Source organism: Lolium rigidum, chromosome 1, assembly GCF_022539505.1.
Source record: "Lolium rigidum isolate FL_2022 chromosome 1, APGP_CSIRO_Lrig_0.1, whole genome shotgun sequence".
NCBI classification, from domain to species: Eukaryota; Viridiplantae; Streptophyta; class Magnoliopsida; order Poales; family Poaceae; genus Lolium; species Lolium rigidum.
In genome coordinates this window covers 349,923,255-349,935,775 of record NC_061508.1, presented here as the reverse complement: position 1 = coordinate 349,935,775, position 12,521 = coordinate 349,923,255, and the positions used below count along the sequence as shown (strand labels likewise).

At 42.7% G+C, this 12,521-nt stretch overlaps 2 protein-coding genes across 2 annotated transcripts; one reads left to right on the top strand and one right to left on the bottom strand.

Annotated features, from left to right (window-relative positions):
* Positions 1-5,675: 5,675 nt before the first annotated feature.
* On the top strand, positions 5,676-9,344 carry LOC124701657 (E3 ubiquitin-protein ligase KEG-like). Its single transcript, XM_047233755.1, has 5 exons — positions 5,676-5,850; positions 6,508-6,869; positions 6,997-7,088; positions 7,385-7,858; positions 8,177-9,344. The coding sequence occupies exons 1-5, from the start codon at positions 5,835-5,837 to the stop codon at positions 9,138-9,140; spliced, it is 1,908 nt and encodes a 635-aa protein (XP_047089711.1). The 5' UTR covers positions 5,676-5,834; the 3' UTR covers positions 9,141-9,344.
* A 322-nt stretch (positions 9,345-9,666) lies between these two features.
* LOC124684591 (elongator complex protein 4-like) lies at positions 9,667-12,271 on the bottom strand. Its single transcript, XM_047218868.1, has 8 exons — positions 12,103-12,271; positions 11,522-11,769; positions 11,355-11,430; positions 10,934-11,090; positions 10,665-10,743; positions 10,421-10,580; positions 10,240-10,331; positions 9,667-10,150 (listed from the first exon to the last, which is right to left on the bottom strand). Exons 1-8 carry the CDS (start codon positions 12,269-12,271, stop codon positions 9,983-9,985), a joined length of 1,149 nt encoding a protein of 382 aa, XP_047074824.1. The 3' UTR covers positions 9,667-9,982.
* Positions 12,272-12,521: the final 250 nt, after the last annotated feature.

Below are 12,521 nucleotides of genomic sequence, written 5' to 3'. Positions count from 1 at the left end.
AGGAGCCACATAATTTTTTAGTTTTTTTAAAAAAACTTATGTACGAACATAAAATATGTAGATGTACATAGAAAATTTTATTTTAGATTTTTTTGACACTTCAAAATGTAGATTCACACAACGTTGAGCAAATGCTCCTATGAGGCAAACTGAATATCCCACACACAACCTATTTTTTTATATATAAAAGGCATTCAATGCCCAACTTCATGCCGTCGTGAGAACAGGTCTGGAGGACTGATGTTATCTGCCTGTCTGTGTGTTGTTTTGGACCTTGCTTTCTTTCGACTCTTTGGGTACGTTCGATTGTACGTATTGTGTTGACAATAAAATAAAAAACCATGTCTGGTGTGAAAATAATGCATGATGTCTCGCCGATATACGATGATCAGAAGCAACTTACAGGTACTAACAGTTGTCAGAAATAGTGGCAGAACGTGTTGAACAAACCTGCTACGACTTCTATATACTACTATATGTATATGTATATAGGGGACTTTCTTGCTTCTGAAAGGAACTGGGCTGTCTGTATACAGACAAAACCTGCCAATCGAGTTGCTAATTTGGAAGATGTACACAACCCCGGCTTGAATCTTCTCTTGGAGGATTCAGTCCGCGCACTCTGTCTTGCCTGTTAAAAAAAAACTTTTTAAAACTCCAATTAGCTCTGTTCTTTTTGTATCAGACAAAGGAACACCGCAACCCTGGTTAAATTGGAAAGCATGATATGCATCATCCTCGTCGATGGAATAGTTAGGGTACACAATGTCATCTTCAGCTGCTCGTCTATCTTTAGGAAATGCTAGCGATGATGGGCCACTGCTGCCCCTTATCAGAAGACAGAATATCAAAACCTGAAGATTCATCTCTCGGAGACCGCGCTGCTTTATTTGGAGACTGGATCTTAGCCTTTCTTTGGGCATCTCACGAGATGGATCTCCCTGTGTACAGTAATTATGTCCACTTAACTTCCCTTAGTAGTATGGCAGATTAAGTAACTAATTACTCTAACACAAAACGTTAATGCCTGCATGGATGCAGACTACTAGTTTACAGAAGCTGGCCGGAGGCGTGCAGGCAGAGCCTACGTACCATTGCAGTGTCTTGGCATAGCTCTATGTGTTGCTGAAGAGTGTGGCATCAGGCGTCGCTCCGGGCCGCACATGCACATGCAAACAAACAATCTTGAAGAAAAACGGAGATGACAGGCGAAATTAAGGAAGGTGTCAGCTATTTTCTTTCAGTTAACTTGCATGGACAGCTTGGTCGTTAGCGAGACGTACAGCGACGGCGCCATATGGCTGGGATCATGATCAGATTCCTCTCTTGTCAAGGACTCCAGATCAAAGGCTCTTTCAGGCGCAATCTAGAGTGCTTAGATATTTCTGCAAATACTTATCTTGGTAAAGTCGATTGCTCCTCTTTTATTTTTGCTTTCAGGATTTGCACGTAGAAAAGGTGAGGACGACAGGCCAAATTTTGGGGATAAAACAAGTAACGAGAAAAAAATGCAGGTTTGTGCCTTGCGCAAAGGCAATTCTAGACTCGTGTACACTAGCTAGCTGAAAATTAACTTAGTTCTTAGTCAAGTTCACAACCAACATATTTACATCCCACCATAAGTTGTGGCTAAAGTTTCTAGTTGCAAGTGGGGTTTTAACTCGGATTTTCTCTATACAAATAGGTTGCAACCAGATTTTCCAGTTTTAAGGCAAATTGCAGCTGAGATTTTTCTATCTACAAGTCAAGTTATAACTAATGTTTTAAAATTACAAGTTATAAACAAAAAATGATTCACTTGGTTGAGAATTAAGTTAATTTTTATTTAATCAACCTTTTATTTTGTTACCTATGAAGGTCCTCTTCTTTTGCGGTGGTATATACTACCAGTTTTACTAGCACTAGCATCCAATTATGAAACCAAGGTGCCAATTCCCGCAGACAAAGTCTGAATCTTGCACTGTTGCACAGACCGGTGATTGCCATGGGCGCCACCAGAGCACACGATGAAACCTTGCACGCATCTGGGTCTCTGGGCATCATTGCTACTTGGTTGTTGAAATGATGGCTGTAACGTTGCTATCCCCATTCCCTTGCCAATTTGCCATGCTGCATCGTCTACATGCTCGAACTGATTGTAGGTTGATGCTCAAAATTCAAATGTGGGTCAAGGCAGATTATATGCTCGCTGGCATTTACACGCTTCGGATCGAATTTTGTTTGTAGCACTAATTTATACATTTTCTCCTCAAATTCTTAACAAAACTGATAATGAATGCATATTTTGATTGGAAATATACGTTTTCTAGCCAGAAATAAAAATAGTTGGATAATTACTCTCGTACGTAGAAAATTATATTCCTAACAAAACTACAAGGTATTTAACCTTTCAGCCTTGCAACAGTCAAAGAGTTGAGAAAATAGTGACATGGTGGTTGTGCAGAGTAAAACACAAGCATTCACGACGTGGTTGGAGCTAGACATGCTCGTCAAATAAATTCGACAAATTAATAACTACAAAAATGAGCTCTCTGTAAAAAAAACTACCTTTCCTTCGTCGACTGGAACCCATGTAGAGGGGGTGGGCTCATTCTTATCTCCGCCTTCTCTCTTTTCATCCCGCCGCTTTAGAGTCTCACATGAGAAATCGGCTAAACCCCAAGACTTTCCTGGTGGGGCTGTCGGTCGAAGATGACCGAGGGGAGGGACCGGAGGATCCCTTGTATGTAGTTGTTGTAGGGATGTGCGTGTAGCTTTTATGTTTGGTGTTATGCATGTGCTTAGGAGTAGAGCACTGGAGTTTTTGGACCGGTCCGGTGTGCCCTGATTGTTTTTCCTCTTCCCATGCAGCTCCATCGGTCGGACAAGGAGGCGTGGAAGGAAGTCATCACCGTCTTCTCCGTAAATAAGATATGTGGTTTCGGCTATGATTTGGTACTTCTTTAGCTCGATGTTGTCATTCTCCCCATATCAGTGTGGTGCATGTAGACGGAGGTAGGGCCAAGCTCGAGATTGGGGAATAGTTGGATGGTTGCAGGGAAGTGTTGATTCCACTGCTTCTAAGTGTACACTCTCGGTGGCCCAAGTTTGGTTGGCGACCCTGATGGAAACTCTGATTGATGTCGGCGATGACGTATGTTGTTTGCTGAACCTCCATGCAAAATCCTCTCGAAGGACTGCCGGTGGCTCCTTTCCTTCCTCTCGGTTCAAAGTGGTTCCATCCACGGTATCGACGGAGAAAGCCATGGCGGTAGCCTTTGTTCTTTGGCGGGGAAGGAGGGCCCAATTACTTTTTCTGATAGTATGTTTAGATTTTATTTTTGCAAAAGTTTGGGGTTGTTATGTAAATTCTCTATTTTTTGGGGTCCCTTATGTATTTTGTACCCTCATCTCAGCTAATTAAAGCATCTTCCAAGCCCTTGGGGGCTTTCCCCTATTAAAAAGAACTACTAACTGAGCTAGGTTGACTTAATTTTTTATCGAAAAATCATCCTAATTAATTTATTTTCGATAAGCGACAATTTATTATTCAAATAATGCATCGTGACGATATAGTTCAGAAGAGAGGTTACATCTGGCCTCTGCATAACTACTATGGACATAGCTACAAAACCAAAAATAGAAGTTAACTAAGTTGAAATACAAGAGTCAGAAGAGCTTGTGAAACTACTATGTCTCGTATTGTCCAACCATGTAGACACATCCATAAACATGTTGCAATTCTCCACACAAAGACAACCACTAATAAAATAAATGAGTACACCGGTAGATGACCGCCTGCATTAGAAAAAAATGTTACAAGTGAAAACCTTGTTATTTATACATAGCCATGGTGATCATATAAGGACAAACACTCCCACCCTAGTAATAATTCTAAGCTTGTGATATATACCATGTAAAAAATTTCCAACAAAGTTTGCAACACTACATGGTGGATGCAAGTTAGAATCGACTTGAATGGTTTATATATAGAATCAATCAAGAATTTACCGCGCCAATGTAGATTTGAATGAAATTCATTTGCCCCTTGCAAAAGTTGGACCAATGACAACCGTCCTAGCAGAGCATTCCATACCGCAAGTCTGGAACCAATTAAATTTCATGGTAATGTCTCTAAGACCGTAGCAATTGTGTCGCACTTGTGACATACAATAATGTATAGATCTAGATATTGTTCCCGAAGTTTAGTATTACCTAACCACTTGTACTCCGAGAATCCAACTTCCGACTCATCCTTATTAGAAAATCATCCGAACTGAGAAGATGTTCTTCATCACCATTAGACCAGCCGAAATATGTGAGTCACCTGGTTTCTAGTAAACATGTGACAAAGCTTTTGTGCTGATGAATTTCCTTTTCAGGAGATATTGCCAAACCCCAATTTAAGTAAGAAGGTTGTAAATGCATTTTCCAAGAAGAGCTATGTTTTTAAACTGAAGGCCATGAGCGCCCGGCCCTATAATCTTTATGTCGGTAGACCACGTCATATCTAGCTAGTCGTTATTTTTTTCACTATCCCCTTGCTAAATGAATCTTCCTAAAGTAATTCAATATGTGCAAGACTCATTTGGGTAATTGGAAGAAAGAAATCATATAATATACCATGCTACTTAACACCGCATTAATGGGAACTAATCTTCCTCCAAGATATCGTAGTTTTCCTTTCCAATTGCTTACTCTTTTTATAGGCGATCCTTGACATGTTTCCATTAATTGTTTGTCAGTCCAAAGTATTGAATCAGAATACCCAAATTTCTAAAAGAAAACAGACCTTGCTCACACGCAAAAAGCTCGATATACTGAGCAGCCTCATCTTGGGCCTCTCCAAAGCAAAATAATTCAATTTTTTGTAGAAATTTATTTTGAGTGCCGAAAGTTGTTCGAACACTCATAAAATTTATTTGAGGTTCTTAAATTTTTCCATATCATGATCCATAAAGAGAATTGTGCCATCCAGGGGATAAATTGGCCTCAATCCACAAGATGCGGAACAATCCTTCAACAAAGCCATCAAGTTTTGCATGCTCATTCATGGCAGCTAACATATCTCCCACAACATTAAATAGTATTGGCAATAAAGTGTCACCTTATGTTAATCTATTTTTGGAAGTAATAAACAACATCATCATTAATTTTAATGACCACATCACCTACATAGACAAAAATATGTACGGAAACACGCCACTCTTGTGAGAATTATTTCATTCTCCATGTTTTGTTGAAGAAAATATCATTTCACCTTGTCATGGGCCTTTTGGAAGTTGATTTTAGATATCACCTTATATTTTTTCCATAAATATTATTTGCATGAGATGAAAAAATATGGTCGGGCATCGAATTTAGCTTTATTTTCTTTTTAGATAATTTATATATGCATGCTATTTTTCATGCAATGTCCTACACCATATCTGGTTGCAACTTCGTATTCAGATGACATTATATCCCTCCGACTTTTAAACACGAACATATATTGTTGAAAATATATTTGATCGCGGAAATTACCAATCGGTTTATAAGTAACATAGTACAAATAAAACCGAATCTATGCATTCCCACACAAAATCAAATTTAAGTATTTTGTCGAACCAAGCGAAAAAGAGAGGAAAAGAACATTGAAAAGTACGGAGTAACAGCGGGCGTGGCGCAGAAAATCCTTTTCCATATAAACCGCTCTCCACCGCTCAACCGCCGCCCCCTTCTTCTTCTTCTTCCTCCCCAAGCTCGCTCCCCTCCACCTCCTCCTCCCCACTCCACGTCTACAAATGCGGTTGCTTTCCAGGTCCAATTCGTCGACATCACTTAGGATTTAGAAAAGGGGAAAAGCGGGAGAAGAGATGGAGAAGACAGCAGGTGAGAGTACCATGTCTTTTCTGGATTCGAGATTCACTGCTGATGCGTGTTCTTTGCCCTTTTACTTTGTTGTACTACCTGTATGCCGGATTCGTTCAGCGGTTCTTGCTCTTTTGCGGGCGGACTCTTGATTCCGTTGTGATCCAGGCCCTCGCTTGCCCATTGACCTGCGCGCTTCTGTACAGATTAGTTAAGAGTGTTCCGTACGTTTTTCCAGAGATTGAGTGCTCGCATCTACTCCTGGTATATGCTGAATTTTTGTGCATTTCCCTGCAGTCAGCACTCAGCAAGTTCCCAGTTTACAGTAGATGTGGTTAGGATTTTGTTTTTATTGTTTTGTGTTGAGCTGTGCCCAATAAACAACAGATTCTTATTTTATTCTAAAAAGCAACAGATTCTTATTGATTGGAGTAGTGAGAACACTGAGCAGTCAAAGATTCAGTTCTACCCTTTTCGAGAGATTGTTGCAGCTGGTGTATGCTGAACTTTTGTGTATTCCGCCGCGGCCTGCAGCAATGTTAGAGTAGGGATGTTGTTTTTCTATTAAGCTATGCTAAACAAACATGAAACTTTTATTGATTTGTGAGAACACCGAACACTGGAAGCTTAAATTCTGCACGTGCTGTTGAGAAACCAATGCTGAATTTCTCTTGGCAGGAATGGCGGACACACAGCCCACGGTCACCGAATCGTTCGAGTACATGCTGCTGGAGAAGGATCCAGACCACTACCAGACGGTCTTCTCCGGCCCGAGCCAGATTAGCCCGTGGATTGACCCGAGCGTGCTGAACCTGAAGCACCGGATAGGTAGAGGCCCCTTCGGGGATGTCTGGATAGCGACGCACCACCAGAGGACCGAGGATTACGACCGGTACCACGAGGTTGCCGTGAAGATGCTGCACCCGGTCAAGGATGACCAGCTGCAGCTGTTCTCCGCCAGGTTCGACGAGATCTTTGGCAAATGCCAGGGTCTAGGCGATGTTTGCTTCCTGCATGGCATCTCGACACAGAACGGAAGGGTATGCCCTTGTCTTGTTGATGGTGTGTTGGTCATTCCTTTTGTCTTTGGCAAGGAGAGCCTTGCTGTTGGAGTGCCTGTGCAATTAATTTGGCCTCATAGCTCAATTTTGTTTCATGGTTTTGCAGATTTGTATAGCGATGAAGTTTTACGAAGGATCCATTGGGGATAAGATGGCTCGGCTTAAAGGTGGAAGGCTACCTCTGTCAGATGTTTTAAGGTATGGTGGAAGTCTATACAGACTATGCAAAATTGATGTTGTGGATATCCTCTTAAATTATTAGCGTACAGACTACCGCAGAGGCAATTATACCCTCTTTAGCTGATGAGGCACATCAGCATGCACTTTCCAAATTTCTGCCAGTGATGTACTGTATGTTGGTTGATTTTCCACTTGTGATCACCTGATAACAGGGTTCCTGACAAAATGCCTTGTTGGTTTCTTAGAATGTATATGATGTTCGATTTAGAGGATATTTTCTTGAGCACTTCTTTTAATGAATCTTGTTATTCCAGATACGGGGCTGATCTGGCACGTGGTGTGCTAGACCTACACTCCAGGGGAATATTTGTTCTAAATCTCAAGCCTTGTAATTTTCTCCTTGATGAGCATGACCATGCAGTGCTAGGGGATTTTGGGATTCCATCCTTGCTGTTTGGACTCTCACTACCTAATGCCGACCTTATCCAAAGACTTGGTACTCCAAATTACATGGCCCCAGAACAGTGGCAACCAAACATTAGAGGTCCAATTAGTTACGAGACAGACTCATGGGGTTTCGCTTGCAGCATCCTTGAGATGTTCGGTGGAGTTCAGCCATGGCGTGGCAAATCACCAGATGAGATCTATCAGTTGGTTGTCCTCAAGAAAGAAAGACCAATATTCCCGTACAATATGCCTCCTGAGATCGAGAATGTCCTTTCTGGCTGCTTTGAGTATGACTTCCGAGACCGGCCCTTGATGACAGATATCTTGCATGCATTTGAAAGGTACCATACTAAATTTCTTCTGCTTCTGTGTTGTCAGTAACTTGATTTGGTTAAACTTCCGTTAGACGAGTCATTTTACCATTGCTTGTTCACTTCTGCTATTACTATGTCCAGTAGCTAAGTTGTACTTGAAGTATGTCGTGTGAAAGCATGAAACCGCTCTCTCTCTAGTGCTCATATGATTTCTTAGTCGTGTCATATATGCTTTATATCCGGTCAATAGGCATTTATTGCTCTTCTGTAGTATATTTTACCATGTCCTTGCAGTACTTTACAGTGCTTGTTTGACTGTATTTACTTGTTCTTTTGTTTCTTTAGTGCTAAAAACGTGGATTATGACAACACTGACTGGGACAGTTCAGAAAATCTAAGGGCAGAAAGGTCAACTCAGCCAAGTCGCATTAATTGGTTACACTTTAAGGATAAACTGCAAATTGGTGACAAGGTCCGCTCAAGAAAGCTTAAAATATCTTGTACTCCCGAAACAATGCAAATTCCAGATGGAACGATAGTTGGGTTGGAGGAGGATGGAGATCATGATGCTTACATTCTTGTGCGCGTCCATGGTTTACATGACCCTTTGAAGGTCCGCTCTACAACAGTGGAGAGGGTAACATATGGTTTTGCAGCTGGAGACTGGGTGCGGCTCAAGGAGGAGGACAAGAAACGGTCTCAGGTTGGAGTTCTTCATAGCATTGACCGTGATGGCATCGTGTATGTTGGTCTGATAGGAATGGACACCCTCTGGAAGGGGGAATATTCGGACCTCCAGATGGCTGAAGCCTACTGTGTTGGGCAGTTTGTGAGGCTGAGAACCAACATCTCAAGCCCCCGGTTCGAATGGCAGCGGAAGAGGGGCGGAGGGTCTGCTACGGGTCGGATCTCGCAGATACTCTCGAATGGGTGTCTGGTTGTGAAGTTCCCTGGTAAATTCAGCCTTGGTGAGGTATGCAGTTGCTTGGCAGATCCTTCTGAGGTGGAGGCAGTGAGCTTTGACAAGTGTGACGGGGTTGTGAAGAAGTATGAGCACCTCGAGGACTTCCATTGGGCGGTGAGGCCTCTGTTCATCGCTATGGGTTTCTTCACTGCTATGAAGCTAGGTATCTTCGTTGGGAAGGGCATCGCCAGGCCAAGGAGTCGCAAGGTTGCAAGCGTCTCCGAGCAGGGTGGCGATCATCATAAGTCTCAGCAGCAAGAAGTGCAGAATAGTACCAGTGCAACGTGGCTACCTCCACCCGTCGTAAACATGCTGTTCGGAGATGGTTATGCGCCTTCTGGGTAAAATCGAAAATCTGGCTGGCTGAAGACTTCTTTAAGTATCTGTCACAACGCTTGAAACAATTTGTAATGTGTATATTTAGGGCTGAAACTTTTTAGTTTTGTCCAAACTCCTGTAAATATGTGTCTACCTCTGCAACCTTGCATGCCTGAGCCTGACCATGTATCTGCTTCAAGAAGGATGCAACTACATGAGGTTGTTTCTTTATGCCTGACTGTTTCTGCTAACCCAGGCATGCTTAATTCCTAGTTTAGATCTACATGATATTTCTGTAAATTTATCAATTTGTTTGAGAACAACCATCTTTGGAGATTATGCTGTCAAAAAAAAAAACACCCTCAGAAATTATCTGTCATCAGCTAAATCTGTCACCAGCATATTATATTTAGGGATGAAACTTTTTTTTTGTCTTACCAGAAGATTCTGTAAATATGTTTCTGCTTCCCCAGACATGCCTAATTAGTACTACAGTACTAGTTCACAGCTGCATCATGTTTTTTGCGAACCTATAATTTACTTAACATTAGAATTCAGAAAATGTGTCATCATCATTAATACGAACAATGTCAAATACCCTGTTGAATACAGCAATCATATAGAACTTAAACACATAGGTATACACCAAAACTCTGAACTGAATGATACATGAAACAGGAAAGGCGCCTCCACAACAAACAACTAAAACCTCTAAAAGTTGCATTCCGACTTCAGAGCGGCAAACACACAATAACCAACAGCCTTTCTCAGCTACTTTTGGTTTCAGTATCCTATAAGCTGCACAAAAGAAGTGGTTGCTCCAGTGAATGCTTCCCTCGCTTCTGAAAGACCCAACTCCAGTGTCAGATTTAGAAATCAAGCTGTGAGCCCTGGGCTGACGAGGAGCAACTGCCTGATGAACCCGACGAAGGCCCGCTCGACCCATCCACCGGGGCCTGATTCAACCGTTCGAGCACCAGCGACCTCCTCTTCCGCAGCTTCAGAGAAAATGTGGATGCCTCTAGAATCACAGGAACCTGCTCGTCAATGCAAACGGCGTCAAAACAAGGGAGCACAAAGTTTGTTTACAGCAGCTATGACTACGAGCCTACGACGACTTGCATACCTGGCTATTGGTCTGTGCCACCTTATGCACATGCAGAAAACCAACCATATCCTGATACCCTGTTAGAAGTTTCGCCAAGTCCTTGTCCTCATCTAATGATAAAGGAGATGAGCAGTCAGGTTATGCATGACCGGCAGTCAAAGTTGGAATCAACAAACAGATATTGAAGTGTTAGGCTTGCCTGGAATTGCTTTTATTGACATCAGCGTGTCTGCCAGATGCTGCCATCTCTTACAGAAGGAATCTGATAGGACCGTGTATGGAAATGTTATAACGGCAACGGCATTAGAAGCGCGTACCATGGCCTTCAGTGATCTGATAAATGAGACCATGTCCCAGTCCTGCAATGCATATAAATTGGGTTCAATTTTTGGAGCACAGCATCCACCAGTAAGGCATACATCGTCTCAGTCAAATATGCTTGCCTTTCCAAAATATCCACACTGTGGTGCACAGAGTGACTGTATAGCAATCCGTCCAGCATTCAGATTTCCACCATCTTTTCTGAATACAGAAAACACAAGAATGTTCACAGCCAGTACATCAAAATGCATTCGGTCTAAGAAAACTCAAAGTTTCTTGTTACACTAAACAAGAAACGTCATGTTGAGATAGAATAATCTGTCATAAATAGGCACTAAAATCTTTTCCTACAGAAAACAATTTTGATCATAGATTCGTGAATTGACCTCACCTTGGATGTCTTGATATGAAAGTGGAACAACGATCCTGGAGGTCACTAAGAGTGTCTGCGTCTTGAGTGCTTACACATTCAATATGCTGTGCATTTAGTAAATGTCGTTCCAAGGGCTTCCGCAAATCAAAATCATTGCTGAACTCCTGCTTGTTATCTGCAACAGCACTACAAGGGTCACCTCTTTTCACAAACATCTTCAGACAGTAATGAGTGCATAAACTAATTACTAGTTTAAGAAATGACGGTTTCACAAATGAGCTATAATAGGTATATCAGGCAACAATTATACAAAGAATGCAATATTTCTTTTATTTTAAAAAAATCAAGCACATTATCCACAAACACTGGAAGAAAGTTAATGCGTCTTTGCACATTGCAGACTATTAACCAACAAGAAAACAAAGAAGATAAGTATAACCTCTGTGTTCGGCACTAGAAGTCCTCTCATCCCCAAAATATTTCCTGTACTGCCACGCTATCCTCAAACCCTCATCCTGCAAAATCACATATCCAGATCAGTACAAAAACAGGAACACTACTAAGGACACGGATTTACTGTAAAACACATTCTTCCACAAGTCATACACTTGCCCGTCCATCGCTACTGCCCATCACCGCTCTTTGCCGCGCGTCCTCCTTTGAGGACGCAACCGGAGCAGGCAGCGCACCGAGGAACGTGCGGGGCTCCTTCATCGGCGCTGCAAAGAGCAGCGGCTGCTTGTGCACAATGCCCTGCGCCATGAAGGCCCGGAGAAGGAGGAGGTGGTGCGGTGCGTCGGAGTCCTCCATGACCATCACAACCGAACCGAGGAGGAAACCGCCGCCCAGAATACCTGCGGCAAAACACTGGTAAGTAACGATGGTACTTCCTAAAAATTGTCGCCCTTCGCTCTCCTGCCGCCCCTGACCTCAAGAAAAATGTATCCCTCGTGCGTACTGAATCATATGTACTAGGTAAAATATGTTGCAGGTAATTTGTACTGCTTGTTAAGGTACGGAGCATGTAATGCACAGTTCACACCCAAATCGCAGGATTTCAATAAAAGATATGGCCTCACCCCGTTTCCACTGATCATTACAACTAGGCTCAATCAAACTTCCGCGCTATTCAACAAAGAATTGCAGCCTGGCTGAAGGAGAATGCTTATGGGCACGGTCAGGCTTACTGTCGAGGTCGGGGATGCCGGAAGAAACGAACGCTGCGCCGTTAGGGCCGAGCTTGACGCCGGAAGCGGTGGGGGATGATGATGAGGAGGCGGTCTTCGGCGAGGCGGCGCGGGAGAAGCTGCTCCGGCCGAGGGCTTGGCCCCCTACTCCGGCGGCGGCGGCGGCCATGGGCGTATTTCGTGAACCGTCCTCGGCAGTCGGCTGCGACCGGGTCGGCCCCTATGTGAGTGCCACGAGCCGGGGCGGTTTAGTGGGCCGCAGCCCATCAGATCGGTAAGCTCTCCTTTTTTTTTCCTTTTTCTCCCTGCTTTTTTTTGGTTACTGTTCTGTTTATATTTACTTTTTTTTAAATCTAACACTTCAAAAAATGCGAGAAAAAATATCTTTCAAAATTTGAACAGTTTTGAAATTTGAACAT